The 15343-nt window shown below is 42.2% G+C and overlaps 1 protein-coding gene across 1 annotated transcript; it reads left to right on the top strand.

Moving 5' to 3' along the window:
- The first annotated feature begins 4915 nt into the window (after positions 1-4915).
- On the top strand, positions 4916-15100 carry SMARCD1 (SWI/SNF related, matrix associated, actin dependent regulator of chromatin, subfamily d, member 1). Its single transcript, XM_015831845.1, has 13 exons — positions 4916-5083; positions 6118-6305; positions 7426-7468; positions 7550-7685; positions 10208-10215; positions 10279-10395; positions 10888-10989; positions 11414-11575; positions 11662-11759; positions 12254-12389; positions 14170-14292; positions 14469-14570; positions 15004-15100. The coding sequence occupies exons 1-13, from the start codon at positions 4916-4918 to the stop codon at positions 15055-15057; spliced, it is 1437 nt and encodes a 478-aa protein (XP_015687331.1). The 3' UTR covers positions 15058-15100.
- Positions 15101-15343: the final 243 nt, after the last annotated feature.

Below are 15343 nucleotides of genomic sequence, written 5' to 3'. Positions count from 1 at the left end.
GTTAATTCAAGTTGCACCTTTTTCTCTTCGTCAGTTATTAAGATGCTTCCACATTTGCTTAAAAGTTTGCTTTTTCTGATCCTTGACTAAGAAAATGCAGGTCTTGGGTTCTTCCTTTTTCATATTCCCCAAACTATTTAGCTACAAATTTGCTGGGTTTTTTTTTTTTTGCTCTATCCTGCTTATGGTCTTTATATTATATGCTTATGCTGTTACACTTTGGGCCATCATTTTCAAAGCACTGATTTCTACTTTTCATCAGCTGCATGTTTGAGCAAAATAAAATAACCTAACAGTGTTGTCCTATGGTACACAGTTGAATGGAGAAAATATTTTACTAATAAAAACAGTCTGAGGACAGTGAGAATATCTGATCTCTAGATGTTGTAGTTTGCCCACAACGTACCCCATGCATTGGCCACACTAGCTGGGGCTGATGGAAACTAAACTCCAAAAACAACTAGAGTGCCATATATGTTCTACTTCTGCACAGATAAAGGCTGTGGAAATCACAATCAAGTGTGATATTAAGAGAAGCTATTGCTCTAGAGCAGTGGTTCCCAACCTTTTCTATACCCCGCATCCCTAGAACGCTTCTGATATATTCTCGCACCCCATACAAAAGTTCGAAATAACAGCAATGAATTATGCATATACACTATAATTTTGAAAACCCAAGTTTTTGCACCCCCTGGAATATCATCTCGCACCCCTGGTTGGGAACCCCTGCTCTAGAGCTAACATATAATAGGCATTAAGAGAAGCCACTGTTCCTTCTATTCAGTCTATGAGGTTGAAAGGCATTTTCATTGTTTCTTTCCAAGTCTGTGTAATTACTTTTGCAACTTAAATATGGAATGAGATGAAAAAAAACTAAACCTGCAATCCTATGAACTCTTGTTTGGCTTAAACTCTAACCCCTTAATGAACAGTGAACTTTCATCTGAATAGATATGCATAAAGTCTTATTTCACATGAACTAAAAATGGTTATTTCCAGGCAAAATTATGCTATCCAGATTTTAAATCAATACTATACCTTGGAAGGAGTATATAAACATTGCCTTATTAAAAAGCCAACCCAAGAGCTAAATCTGATAATCCCATATGATCCCACTCTGCATTCAAACCTTCTCTAATCCTGGATCAGCTTTAGTGTCTGCTAAAGCAGAGTGAATTAAAAGGCAATTTTGCATGCCCAGGATATTCTTACCTTTATAGGTTTGGGAAAATGTGAGTCCTGATTCAACTAAAGACTTTAGCAAAAAAAAAAAAAAAAAGGGACACAAATAAATAAATTGCAGTACTTTTGCATGACAGTGGTCCACATGACAACTAAAGTGCTAATCAAGAAACTTACAGAATGGAAATCACAAGGTTAAAATCAACACATTTTTTCAACACATTTTTTTAAATATGTTTAGCCAACCCGTGTCATTGTAATCATTATTTCAGGGGAGCTTACATTCAAGCACAATATACACAAGCATAAAATAACAATTCCTACATTATGCCATTACAAATCAGCATACGTATTCCATATATCATCTAAAGCAGCATCACCATAAAACTTTTGGGGGGAAAATAACATAAAATAATGGTCTTCAAAGCCCATGGAAGTTTTAAATTGATGGGTTCACACATAGACATTCCAGATGAAATTGTGCTGTAGGGCAGATACATAATGAGGAGCCTATTTCTCATGTTCCAACCTGATTTCTCTCTCTCTCTCTAACACACACACACACACAAACACACACACCAGTACACCTGCCATCAGGGCCTCAAAAATTCTCCTGGAAGCATTGGCAAATTCATACAGCAGATGCGTGCACATACAGTGTCCCTCCCAAAGATCCAAATGCCTTTCTAGAGATGTGGGCTGGAAAACAAATGCTGCAGGCAAGTTTAGCAGTTTCAAAGTAGCACATTTGCCTTTCATTTTGTTCCAGAAAACTGACAAACAGCCATTTCAAAGGTTTCCTTACTGGCTTCAACAGGTAGGAGAGAGAAGAGGAAGCAGCTAATTGTAGAAAAATGATACAAGTATTTTTATCTATAGCCTCTACCTGTCCAGAGTGAATGATGATATCACAGAGAGGACATGAAGCCAAAGATGGCTTTTCAAGTATATTAGGTATGTGCATTGTCTTAATCTTGGCTTCTCCATAGTCATCCTTGATTATCTGCTGGAAAGCAATTTGTTTCAAGTTCTAGTTCCCATTTCAATTCCAGTCATAAATGCCTACGCTAAACATTCCTGATACATGGGTGGCATTTTTATGAAGAAGTCACTGAAATAAGAAGAAAACTGCCAAGCGCAAATACTGCAGCCAACTGTGCTATGAAGATGATAAGCTCAAATGCTTAAAAAGGCTACAGAAACTGAGACAAATTTGCTAATTCATACTTATTTGCACAGAAAAATGTGCCAGAAAATTCACATCTTTACTGCACACTATGTCCCTTTTACATGGCCTCTATTTACATGCATTTCCAACCTGAAATGGGAGCCTAAGTTTATCCCATTATTATCCCGTTCACATTTCACAAAATATGAGAAAAGAGAGGAAGGGAAGGGAAACAGAAGCAGAAATAAGCAGGAGAAAAATCTATCAGTGTTATCAGTTAGGCATACTTGACTTACCGGTAGTTGCAGTAACAGAGTAGAAGCTAAGGTGATTGGGGCAAAAATCCTCAGATGAAATGGTTAAATCATTACATAATCAAGAATAACAAAAAAAACTTTTTTAACTTAACCACAAATTCTGCTTCTCCAGAACTCAACAATCTCTTCTACAGTTCAACATTCCCTAACCAAGTGCCTTCCGAATATGTTGGAGTACCGTTCCCATCAACCTCAATCAAGACGACAATAAGTGGTTAGAGAAATTTGCTGCAACTCATCTGTATAGGAAAGATGTAAATATATGTACCCAAATAGTGATGTTAGTCTCCCTAAACTGCCTTTGGCAGATGACAAGAACAAGCAGATATTTAACAAAAGAAATGCTCTAAGCTAGAATGCAGTGGGACAGGCATATGGCAAGAAAAAGATGGAAATAAAGCTGAACAGTCACAAAAAAACTACATTACAGCAAGACCCAGTCACATGTATTTTTTGTAAACAGGACAGGCAACGGAGGATGCAAGGATCCTGAGTTTGTTACCCATGTATATTTTCTGTTCATGCATTTTAGGCTCACTGAAAGTAAGTCACAAAGCGAATTGCCATCTGTACACATTTCAGTAAAAATATAGATGCAACCCAGTGTTTGCCTTGTAAATGTGGCCTGTCACCAAAGATAATATCTTAGTGTTTGAGAGTATTCTGGCAGAGAAGACTACAACGAGAGAGAGAGAGAATGGCAAGTCTTCTGGTATGTGTGTGTGAATGCATCATGGCATTTTTTTTGTTTGAGCACTCTTGGTATGTCAAATATGTTCAGTGTGCCAAAAAGAATGGGGATTCCCAATGTGCATTATCTGGATTACTGGGATCTGTAAATCAATCCAAATTAAAGAACACAACTACCCATATCAACTGCTATCCAAATTGACAGTTGGATAGTATTTTTATTGAAAACTATCCCCCAAAGCACACAACCTTTCAAGTTTTCCAAAGCTCTTCATCAAGCAAAGAATCAAAAAGTTGGAGATTATTGAGATGTCTTAAATTTAGGCCATAGTTTGTGGCCATGAAGTCTGTTTTTGAATTCAGATTAAAAGAATCTGGCAGCTGTACACACATCTTGAAGCAAAATGGTAAATTTCATGAAGCATGTTGTATAGGTAGTCCTCGACTTACAAGTTCATTTAGTGACCGTTCAAAGTTACAACAGCACTGAAAAAGTGATTTATGACCATTTTTCACACTTACGACCCTTGCAGCATGCCTATGATCATGTGATCAAAATTCAGATGCTTGGCAACTGACTCACATTTATGACCGTTGCAGTGTCCTGGGGTTCTGTGATCACCTTTTACGACTTTCTGGCAAGCAAAGTCAATGGGAAAGCCAGACTCTTAACAATTGTGTTACTAATTTAACAACTGCAGTGATTCACTTAGCAACTGTGGTAAGAAAGGTCATAAAATGGGGCCAAATTCATTTAACAAATGTCTCACATAGCAACAAAACGTGACTCAGTTGTGGTCGTAAGTCAAGGACTACCTGTACTGTGTTTTTACTAGAAAGTGTGTCTCAATATACTTTTTAAAATAAAAGGAACCCCACTGAAATGTGAGGGCATACACTAGTTTCAAAACAACTTTTGTCTCTGCAATACCAAAAATATAGTTTCGATTTTAGCTTCTGTTACTGAATCCCTATTGTAATACATCACGTGAACTTTTTTTTTTTTTACTTTTGGCATTGCAGTATTCAGACTTTCCAAAACTGACTCCATGTTAATAGCAGCAGATCACTAGAGTTTTAGCACGAACTGAGAATAATCCCCGCACAAGACCCTGGGAATTAATGGATCCATCACGCGGGGACTGGCTTGCTCACCTGCCTCAATGGCAGAACGTTTCTTCGCTGGATTTAATTTAATTTAACTTGAGTTAAACAGGTTCCCAAAATCTGTAGTTTTAGCCATACACTCCAGCAGTGGAACTGAGACTCTCTGAACTGAGTGTACTCCCCTTTATTAGGAAAAGGGAAGTAACTCTGCCTCTCAGCCCTCTCTACCACGAGCGAGGTGCTCTCCGGATCGAGCAACAGCTAACAGCCTCCTGCAACAGCAGGCACGAGACCCATTAAGGCTCTCCTGCGCTTCCATCCTTGCCCGCGAAGCCGAGAATCCGGCGACGCTCTATCTTCCGCAGACCGCGTGTCTATGATAAAGCCTTACTAAATCATCCAAAGCCCACATCCGCCCTCCCGCCTGCTTTGTACGGCTGAGGGAGGGAAGATGGCGGCGCGGGCGGGTTTCCAGTCTGTAGCTCCGAGCGGTGGCGGCAGTGGAGCCGGCCCTGGGGCGGGACCGCTAGGACCAGGGACGGCCGGGCCTCCCGTGCGGATGGGCCCGGCTCCCGGACAAGGAATGTACCGCTCCCCTCTGCCCGGCGCTGCATACCCGGTACCGGTCCGGCCCGGCTGAAAAAGGGGCGGTCCTTAGTGTGGGGCGGAGCTCTAAGGCCAGGCGTGAGCGCGAGATGCTGCTCTGCTACTGAGGGGGCTGGTGGTGGTCGAGGGTGGGGTGGGGGGGGAGGCGGCTCAGCTGCAGTGGGCGGGGCTCGGAGGGGAAGAGGAGGATGAGAGCCATTCCAGGAAGATGGAGGACGGGAGGCGGCTGCTGAAAGGGGGATCCGCGGCATAAACAAAAAAAAATACAAATAGTGGGACTATGGGGGTGAGGCTGCAAGGGCAGGATGCGAGGAGAGAGCTAGGGGGGCTGTGGGCGTCGGGAGGAACAGTCTAGCTTTGTTGCTGGGCGGGAGAAAAGAAAAGAAGGAGAGAATGGACCTAGAGGAGTGGGGGCGGGGAAGACATTGTGTGGCTCTGGGTTAATGGTGGACGAATACGCCTTGGTTTTGCTATTGCATATTATTGCTTCCCGTTCAAACATCAGAAATAATATATTGAGAAACGGGAGTAAAACTGCCTATCTCATGAAAGATCCAAATTCGAGAGAAAAAAAAATCAGAATGTGATGGCAAATTGAATATTAGATATTAGATTAGATAACCTTTATTGTCATTTTTTACTGTGGGCAAGCAACTAAATTTCATATTTTTAATGTGTGCTGTACACATTAAAAATGAAATTTAGTTGCTTGCTCTCAAAGGGTAATAATAACACTTTTCCTGAATTATATACTCCTGTAAGCAGGAGTTGCACGCCTATGTGCTTCCCAAATAAGAAAGGGGATTTTATATATTTTTTTCCCCCCATCAAGCATTACTTATCGGCAGGTGGAAATACTGGATCTTCTATGAGATGTTTTTAAAAAGAAAATTATTTCAGGGTTCTTTTCAAAGGTGCAAGCAATTCCTGCTGCTGAATTGGTGCACTCTAAAAGCAGTGATGCGACTTGATTCTGTTGCAGCTGAGAACAAAAATCGACAGTAGAGTTCTTAGGCAGGGCAACAATCAGTTTGTTTCTTTTCCTAGCGCCCTGGAATGTTGCCTGGTAGCCGCATGACTCCTCAAGGACCTGCAATGGGACCTCCAGGTTATGGCGGGAGCCCTTCTGTCCGACCTGGGATGGCTCAGTCAGGAATGGACCAGTCTCGTAAAAGGCCAGCTCCTCAGCAGATTCAGCAGGTTCAGCAACAATCAGTACAAAACCGGAATCACAAGTAAGAGATTCCTCTTTTCTTTTATAGGCATCCTAGCATTCAGCAATGTAAATGCTCTGTTTTAAGCCAGAAAGTTTTACACTGGTACCTTGGTACTCAACTGATTTGGAACTCATAAAATTTGTTACTCAATGCATTTTGATGCAAAAAATTTATTCGGGTACTCATTGTTTGTTTGGTACACAACTCACAAGCTAGAACTTGTCAATATTGGCTGCCTTGTGACTCAATACATTATTCCTTATGTGAAAAATTTGTGTGGTACCAAACGTTTTTGGTACTCATCGTGCTTCCCAGAACCAATTAATGATGAGTACCAAAGTACCACTCCTTTGAGATATCATCCTGTGTATTGATTTCTGCAAATAGTTCATTCAAAATTAGAGGATGCACCTCATAAAGACAACTTAAATGAGAAATGCAGTGTATAAAAAGAGAGGTTTCAGCTGCATCCATACTGACAGACATGTTTATGCAGTCTTCCAGCAACGCTCTTTTCATTAAGCTGAAGAAGCTAGAAACAAAATTTAATTAAATCTAAGTATCAATATATTGATATAATTCCTTTCCCTATTCATCCTGAACAACTCATCCATTCATACTGTAATTCCTCAGCATTTGCTTAGGTATTTGCACAGAGCACTTTCTGTTTTTCATGTGGTTTGTACAGATGGACTGCATTGTGTTACTTATTTTGAGATCCAAAATAACAGAGTCATCTGTTAGTGTTTTCGGTCACTCACAGATCTTGGTGTGTTGAAGACATACGTTAAGCCTCTGCACCATACAGATGTAGAATGATTTCCCCTATTAACATAAAATCCAAATTCTGCATTCTGCATTTCTTAAAAGAGTCTGTCCCACTGAAATCAGTGGAGCTTTTTTCTGGGTTGGTATGCTTAGGGTTACACTCTGGTTCCTAATATTGACTTCTTCAAGAAAGCTTTCCCCAATATGGCTAAAAAAGAAAAAATACAATCCCAAATACATCTGTTTTCCTATGTGCCTAAAAACAATCTTAGTTTCAGTAGAATTTTTCTTTGATACAAAATCAACAATGATGTTCTTAAACATGTATCAAGAATTAAATTTATCATCCAATGTTTCTGTCTTTGTGCAGTGCCAAGAAAAAAAAGATGGCAGACAAAATTCTACCTCAGCGGGTAAGTGAAACGTTGGGTCTTGTTTGGCAGTTACCGGTAGCAACGGCTGTGCTGATTGACTCTGGCTGCATTGAATTCTAGATCCGGGAATTAGTACCCGAGTCTCAGGCATACATGGATTTGTTGGCATTTGAGAGGAAGCTGGACCAGACTATTATGCGGAAACGGTTGGATATTCAGGAGGCTTTGAAAAGGCCAATTAAGGTAAGGAGGAAGGGTGGATAAGTTTGAAACTCACTTATCTGTAGGAAAGGATTTTTTTGATTTAGATGACCGATGTAAGTATGTAGTAGGATCGTGGTAACCGATCCAAAGTTGAATAACTAACTTACTTGGTGTTATGAACCGAAGTAATACTTTACAAGACTTAGATTTTTCCTAAGATTTATACCGCGTTGTATGAAGGTCTTATGAGGTTTGTCAGGGTAAAATTATCGACCCCTAACCAATGTTGCATGACAAGAATTTTTTACACATCCCTAGTTTACATAATATACCTAAGATATAACCTTACAGCGCACAAATGTGGATTCATCATACCAAGATCCACAAATCACATTATGATTTGCATGGTATGTGAACAAGGGGCACATGCATAGTGAAGGCAGGGTGGTGACAGTGATGGGGCCCTGCACTCCATTTATCCCAGGCCTTCAGTCTTTAAAAAAAAGTATATAATCACAAGAAGCCAATAGTCATAGTGAGAAGTGCTGCAGGGGGAAAGTGGGAGTGAGAAGCTATCCCATCTGAGGCAGCTGTGGCCTCGGTCAGCACCACTGCCACCTCCACTACCTATCCTCTGTTGGGGAAGGGATTCTCCATGTTGACAGTGCTGAGAGGGTACCCATGCATCACTCAGGCTCTGGGCTCTGATAGCAGAAAGAAACATCTGGGAGATACTGCCTTCTTTTCTCCCACCCACTGCAGGGCCCCACTGAAGTAGTTTGTCTTATGGCCCAGGGAGCTTTATTATTCTACCAGTATGAAGCTTGCTGCTTTGGAGGCCCAGTGATAGAATATGTCAAGATTCTTCATTATTCTCCAGCATAATCTGTATCTGCAAAAATAGCAAGCAGTAATCAGTTAGGTTTCACAAAACAGGCAGAAAAATGTGTAGCAGCTTTTAGGCTTCCTCTGACTCAGTTGCTTCTACTGAATAGGTTGTGGCTGCTACAAACACAAGGTGCATAGGTCTCCGATACGTTAATTTTACTAAACTATTTTCTGATGCATTCATAGCTTTTCTTATCAGTTTTCTGAATTACTTCCTCTCTTAGCCTTTTATTATCTAATATCCTTTTCCCTTACCCCCCCCCCCCAGTAGTTTTCTCTTATATCTGGGCAATTGGCAGCCTTAAGATCACCTGCAGCCCTTAGTTTTACTCAAAAGACTATTGGAAGCAATTATTTCAGACCTCTGACAAGAGTGAGCTATCCTTCTTCAACCTGCCTTGTGGGCAGTTAGGAAGCAAAGCAAAGCAAAAAGAAGGAACCACATGCACATGCACACAAACACACACACATCCCTCTGTGGTTTACAGCCCATCTGTTATTAGCATACGGTCCCTGACTGATGGCCTGCAAACGCCTTCTTACTTTTGATCTGCAGAGTAGTGTCTTTAACTTCTTGACCCAAGGTTAGTGATTTCTGTTATTGTCCTAGGCATTGTTTCTCTAGAGCAGACATGTCAAACTCGTGACGTCACGTGACGTATCGGAACTTTCCCCCCATTGCCAGCAATGGGGTGGGCGCGGTTTCCTCATGATGCGCCCGGCCTGCAGGCTGGCAGTTTGACACCCCTGCTCTAGAGCTTCTTCCTGGACACTTTCATGTTGTAGAAATGCCTTAGATATGTATCTTGCTCAGATGCAGAGATTTGTGAGAATAGAAATACTGCTATTTGGGAGAGTGAGGGAATAATAGTAGCAGAGACTTTACAACTAAGAGCAAAAGTGTAGATACCCTAAGACAAGGAAAAATCGTTTTTTCTTTTGACGCGTAAAAATAGAGGTTGTGGAAATTAGGTCGGTTCAGTCTACGTCTTCTACCTCTTCCGTGGCATCGGAGTACCCTTGAAGCTCACCTTCCTGCTAATAACCTTCTACACTCACTCCTTACCTTAATTGTGCACCACATATTCCTGTACAGAGTTTAGAAATGTGGCAGAGTTGAATCATTCACTCCTGATGGTCTTGGAACTAGATAAGATGGAGAGAGAGCGGTACAGGCTTTAGTTTAGGCAAGAGTAAAAGCATGGCCAAAGAAGCATTTTTGCACAAATTGTCATATAATTTTCTGAAATGAGCAATTCCACAGATTCAATCTCTCTGCAGTAAAGGTGCTCTTTGCTTTATACACATTGTTCTCCTGATCGGAGCTTCATTGTAGTAGAGAGATTAGATGTAAGAGCTTTCCCAGGCACTACTCTTAAACGCTATTGCTTAGTGTAGTTTTGGATGTCCTGATCCTTCTTCACTTCAGAAAGCCCCCACATTTTGAAGTTTGGAGATTGATAAAAAAGTGAAGGATTTCTAATTTTTTGAAATATGGTAAGATGTAAGAAATCTTAGCTGGTCCTACATTATTGTAGAAAGGGTCTATGGCAGGGGAACCTGGGTATATAAGATGTTAGAAATATATGCAAAATGATGATCAGTGTTAGATATAATGTTATATATTCCCTTTCCCCTTGAGAAAAATCACTGTGATAGTTCACGGTTTTACTTTCTGTGTTTCAGTGCTGTTGGTAACTGATGTTGGCTATTGTTATCTATAAAAGGATTTTTTTCCCCCTTTTTTCCTCCTGCAGTCTGCTCTCTCCAAGTATGATGCTACCAAGCAGAAGAGAAAGTTCTCATCCTTCTTTAAATCTCTGGTGATTGAGCTGGACAAAGACCTCTATGGCCCAGATAATCACTTGGTGGAGGTGAGAGGTTTCATCTATAGCAGAGTTGTGTGGTTTTTCCTGCCCCCAGATATTCTGACAGAAAAATGTCAGACAAAACTAATTTTTAATGTTTTCAGGTTTAATAGTTTGGTAGCATCTTTCGGGGTTCTTAGGGAGGGGCAAAATTTAGGGAGCTGCGTGCTGGATTTGGCTTCAAGTTGTGCACTTCTCATACAGAGCACAGAATGTCACCTGTAAAAAAGTCCATTTATGTTTATGCAGACCTTCCAACATCCTTTTATTTTTATGTTCTCCCTTTGAAGAGGCTCAAGGCGATATACGGGATATCAGCTTCCTCTCTTTCCTGAGTGCTTTTCCTCATAGGCTTCCATGTTTACGTATTCCAAAGTTTTATTTCACGGATCGGAATCCATCCCCTATGCAGGATTGGTTTCTCCCATGTTTTGTTTTCTCACGGAACGCCTACTTCTGTCCTTACTCCCCCTTCTTGTGCTCTTTCCCTCCTACTAGTGGCACAGGACTGCTACAACCCAAGAGACTGATGGGTTCCAGGTGAAAAGGCCTGGTGATGTGAATGTGCGCTGCACTGTCCTCCTGATGTTGGACTACCAGGTAGGTGGCATTCATCCCGAGGGGAGGAATTTTTCTCCATGCCCACTGGATTCAGATTGTACCTCAAGTCAAAATCTTTATTAAAGTCGTAGATCTGCATAAGGAGGGTGGGATATAAACAATATTTTTTTAAAAAAAAACTAAAAAAAAATAAAATTACACAAAATTTAAAAAAAACAAATACATTTTAAAAGTGTGTATATAAAACAAAAGACTAAAAAAAATAACAGCGAGAGGCAAAAATGTTAGATAAGTACAAGAAAACATAAAAGTTAATATATGGCTAACTACATCTCCTACAATACAAAACATTCTTAACTCACACTTTAAATACTAAGGCTAGTTACCTTCTCCCCCCCGCCCCCCAAAGAAAATATTTAAATGTTTATTCTTGCTCTTTTGAGTTTGTATTGTCTCTTTGCAGCCTCCACAGTTCAAACTAGACCCACGTTTGGCTCGTCTCTTGGGAATCCACACCCAGACTCGCCCAGTGATCATCCAAGCCCTGTGGCAATATATCAAGACTCACAAGCTGCAGGACCCCCATGAACGGGAGTATGTCATCTGTGATAAGTACCTCCAGCAGGTAAAAAGAAGGGCACAGACCCCCCAACCCTTGCTGGCGTGCTGAAGCTTGGCTCTTTCTAAGTGAATTCCTCTTTGAACATACAGATCTTCGAGTCTCAGCGAATGAAGTTCTCGGAGATCCCACAGCGGCTTCACGCGTTACTTATGCCTCCCGAGCCAATTATTATTAACCATGTCATCAGGTAAGGTACTTGATGTGAGGTCTTAGGGCTGAACCACGAACTCATGAAATATTCTTTCAGCTCTGCTGAATATTGTACCGTGCAAACACAACTGTTCCAGTGCGTGCTTCCTATTTTCAATATTACTTCCTGCTGTTGAGTTATATCACAGACTAGAATTTTAAAGTGTGTTTCATTTTAGTGTTTCCAAAACAGTTATGTAGCAGCAGAATTGGGGAGGGGGGGGAAACCCTATTCAAATGTTGCCAGAAATTGTAACATTCTGGATCACTTTAAGAAAGGGAAGGAGCGACAGTAAGGCAATATCTGGCCAAACATTTGGCCCTGGACAGAGAGAGGTTTTGAAAGCAGTGAAGAATGTATCAAAAATTGAAACCTCTACATTAAGAAAAATTAGACCATTGCCTCACATGCTCTGTGTTTGGGGGGGGGGGAGGATGTTTTGTTGAACCAAGCTCTGACTCTAGCATTTTCTTTCTTGTCTTGCTTCCCAGTGTCGATCCAAACGACCAGAAGAAAACTGCTTGCTATGACATTGATGTAGAAGTGGATGATACTTTGAAAACCCAAATGAATTCTTTCCTGCTTTCCACAGCTAGCCAGCAGGAGATAGCTGCACTGGATAACAAGGTGCGCGTTCTTGGAAACAGGTTTTTGGTAATGTCTGTGTGTGGGATGTCTGAGCAGTAACACTTCCTCTCCCCCAGACAGACTTCATTATGTGGTTAGACGTTAAAGTAGCAAATAGTACCAAGGTTTGGTTAAAATGTCCAGTAATTTACCCAAAGAATCAAGAATAGACCTTTGTGAATTTTGGTTTAGTTTGGTTGTAGTTTTTCTTTCCCTTCTTATAATAAGAGGTTTGGCCCTATATGGGTCTATTCAGAGTACATCTGTTGCCTTCGGTGGACTTTGCCTCCAAGCGAAGTATATAGCAGAGATTGGCATCTTTTTTCAGACAGCAGTAAGAACATAGGATTTTTAAAATTATTTTCTCAGTGTAGCCTGTGAAAGTTGGATCGTTAACTTTTAGCTATGTATATTGTAAATGTTAATATTAAAAGCTGATAGATGTATGGCTGCCAGAAGATTCAAATGCTACTGGGAAGATGTCTTCTTTTTTCACAGTTTTGTAGCGGACTTACAGATTAAGGTCGGTTTCTCTGGTTCCAGGCTGGCAGTGAGCTTTTTGTTGCCTCTGGGAAGATTGCCCGGTGACGGGTGTTGAAAGATTAAATGAAGCAGATTCCTAGCTGTAGGATTCTGACTCCAGGCAACAGTTGAAACATCCACTCCTTTATCCAGAACAGAAAGAGCTTACAAGAAAGGGAGAATGTGACATATTTGGGTTGACTCTATAGTCATAAAGCTCTTTTTTCTTAACCTGAATATCCCCCGGATTAAAATTCTGTTGCGTAAACTGTGAACAGGTCTCACTGTTAATATAGGACAATTGCCTTGTATAGATGAATAAAATCATGGCTCTCGTATCATTCCACTTCTGGGCAATAGTTTTAAGCATTCAAGGTTCTTTGGTTATGAAACGGAAACCATATATTTTTGATAATGTGTATTCTTTTACTGATCATGAAAACAATGCCACGAGTTGGGTATTAAAGTTATTTTGCTCTTGAAGCCATAAAACTAAAGAACAGTAGGGCCTAATGGTTGCATTGATACAAGGAAGGGAAGAAGGTTGTAACTAAAGAGGCTGGTTGACTCCAGGTCAGGAGTTACAGTCTAACCATAGAGGTTTGTATCTCTGAAGTAGATGTACTTTGATTTGTAAAAAGTGCAAGAGAGTAAATAAAGGGGAAGGACCTGGGAGGTATTGTAGTCTTACCCCATGTGCATTTCCAAAACCAACTATATAAACCAGTGCCTGCACCCAGTAACCCACTTCAGTAGAGTACAGTATAACCCAGTGGTAGCGAACCTATGGCACGCGTGCCAGAGGCGGCACTCGGAGCCCTCTCTGTGGGCACGCACGCCATCACCCCAGCCCCGCCTCCCCCCGCGGCCCCCTCCTCACCAGCAGCCCCCCTGGAGGAGAGTTGCCCCCAGGCGTGGCCCGCATGGAGCAGCATAGCCAAGGACATAGCCGGGCAGCAGGGACAAGACTCCGCCTTTGTGCCCCATAGCATGCAGATGATGCTGCTGGGTGTGGGCGGAGGGCATGGCTGCCATGACGTTGCAGGGCTGCCTGGGCGATCTGCCGCGGGCCATGGAGGCGGGGCGGGGCCCCGTGGGCGGGCGGGGCAGGGGGCGAGCGGGGGCGGAGCAGGCAGGGCAGGAGGCAGAGCAGGGGCCGGGGGCGGTTTTTGGGCACTCGGTCTCTAAAAGGTTCGCCATCACTGATATAACCCCATTATTTTTTCAATGTATTTGTGTGGTATTTTTTTCATCTCAGATCCATGAGACCATAGAAACCATTAACCAGTTAAAGACCCAGCGTGAATTTATGCTGAGCTTTGCCAGAGATCCCCAGGGCTTCATCAATGACTGGCTGCAGTCCCAGTGTCGAGACCTGAAGGTGAGAGCCCTTTGAGGAGAATACAGACATGGGGGGCAGGGAGAGGGAGAACACTTGCTGTGTCTTCCTTTTCAAAAAAATAATAATAATAACCTGCCAGAGGGATAGAGCTGAGAGCCAAGACGGGTATTTCAGGGAGAGCAAGATGAGTAATTGGAGACTTTGCTCACCTTCAGGCTATGACGGATGTTGTTGGGAACCCAGAAGAAGAGCGCCGAGCTGAATTTTACTTCCAGCCTTGGGCCCAAGAGGCTGTATGCAGATATTTCTACTCTAAGGTAAAATGGATCCATCCAATGGGATCTCTTTTAAATGGGATTTCTGGAATGGGACCCCAACAGCTTGTTCGGGATCTTTCAGCCCTGCTGTCTGGTGGGCAGATGTCCTTTTTCTGCTTCTGCAAACTGCATAGCAAATGGGAGTCGAAAGAGTTGAAAAGTACTCCTTCCTGCTCCTAACCCGTGCTGCTCAGACTAAAGCAGGCTTCCAAATGTGTGGTCCTGCATTACTAATCCTTGGCTGTGTGGGCTGTGAACAGTGGGGGCGATTGCCATAAATACGGAAAGTGCTGGGTTGCAAGTTGGGAAAAGCTTGACTTGAGCTTCTGGCTTGGAGCCCTAATGCGTGTTCCCGATGCTTGAAAATACCAGAGGCGGTTCTGTTCTTTTTCGACCTGTGCATAAAGATAGTCTTGTCTTGCTTCTTTCACAGGTTCAGCAGAGAAGGCAAGAACTTGAACAAGCTCTGGGAATCCGCAATACCTAAGCGGGCAGGCCTCCCAACAGGCAGCATCTCTAACGGCTAGAAACACTGCAGGGATTCACTGCTCAGGCCTATACAATTCCTATTCCAGCACAGATCCTTCCACTAATTTCCAACCGACATCTTTTCTTTCCGCTGATCCAATGGGCTCATCATTGGGGATGGGGGATGTTGGTTACCCAGGCCAAGGTCTTGCATTTCAGCCTGGCTCTCCTTTCTTTTGAGCCCCACACTCCCCAGGTCCGGCTCTGCCTGAAGTTCTTCCACACTTGAGACAGCTTCCATTCAG

Source organism: Protobothrops mucrosquamatus, unplaced genomic scaffold (assembly GCF_001527695.2).
Source record: "Protobothrops mucrosquamatus isolate PMUCROS unplaced genomic scaffold, P.Mucros_1.0 scaffold_282, whole genome shotgun sequence".
Classification (NCBI taxonomy): domain Eukaryota; kingdom Metazoa; phylum Chordata; class Lepidosauria; order Squamata; family Viperidae; genus Protobothrops; species Protobothrops mucrosquamatus.
Note: the sequence above shows the minus strand (reverse complement) of the source record. Positions and strands in the feature narration are given on the sequence as shown.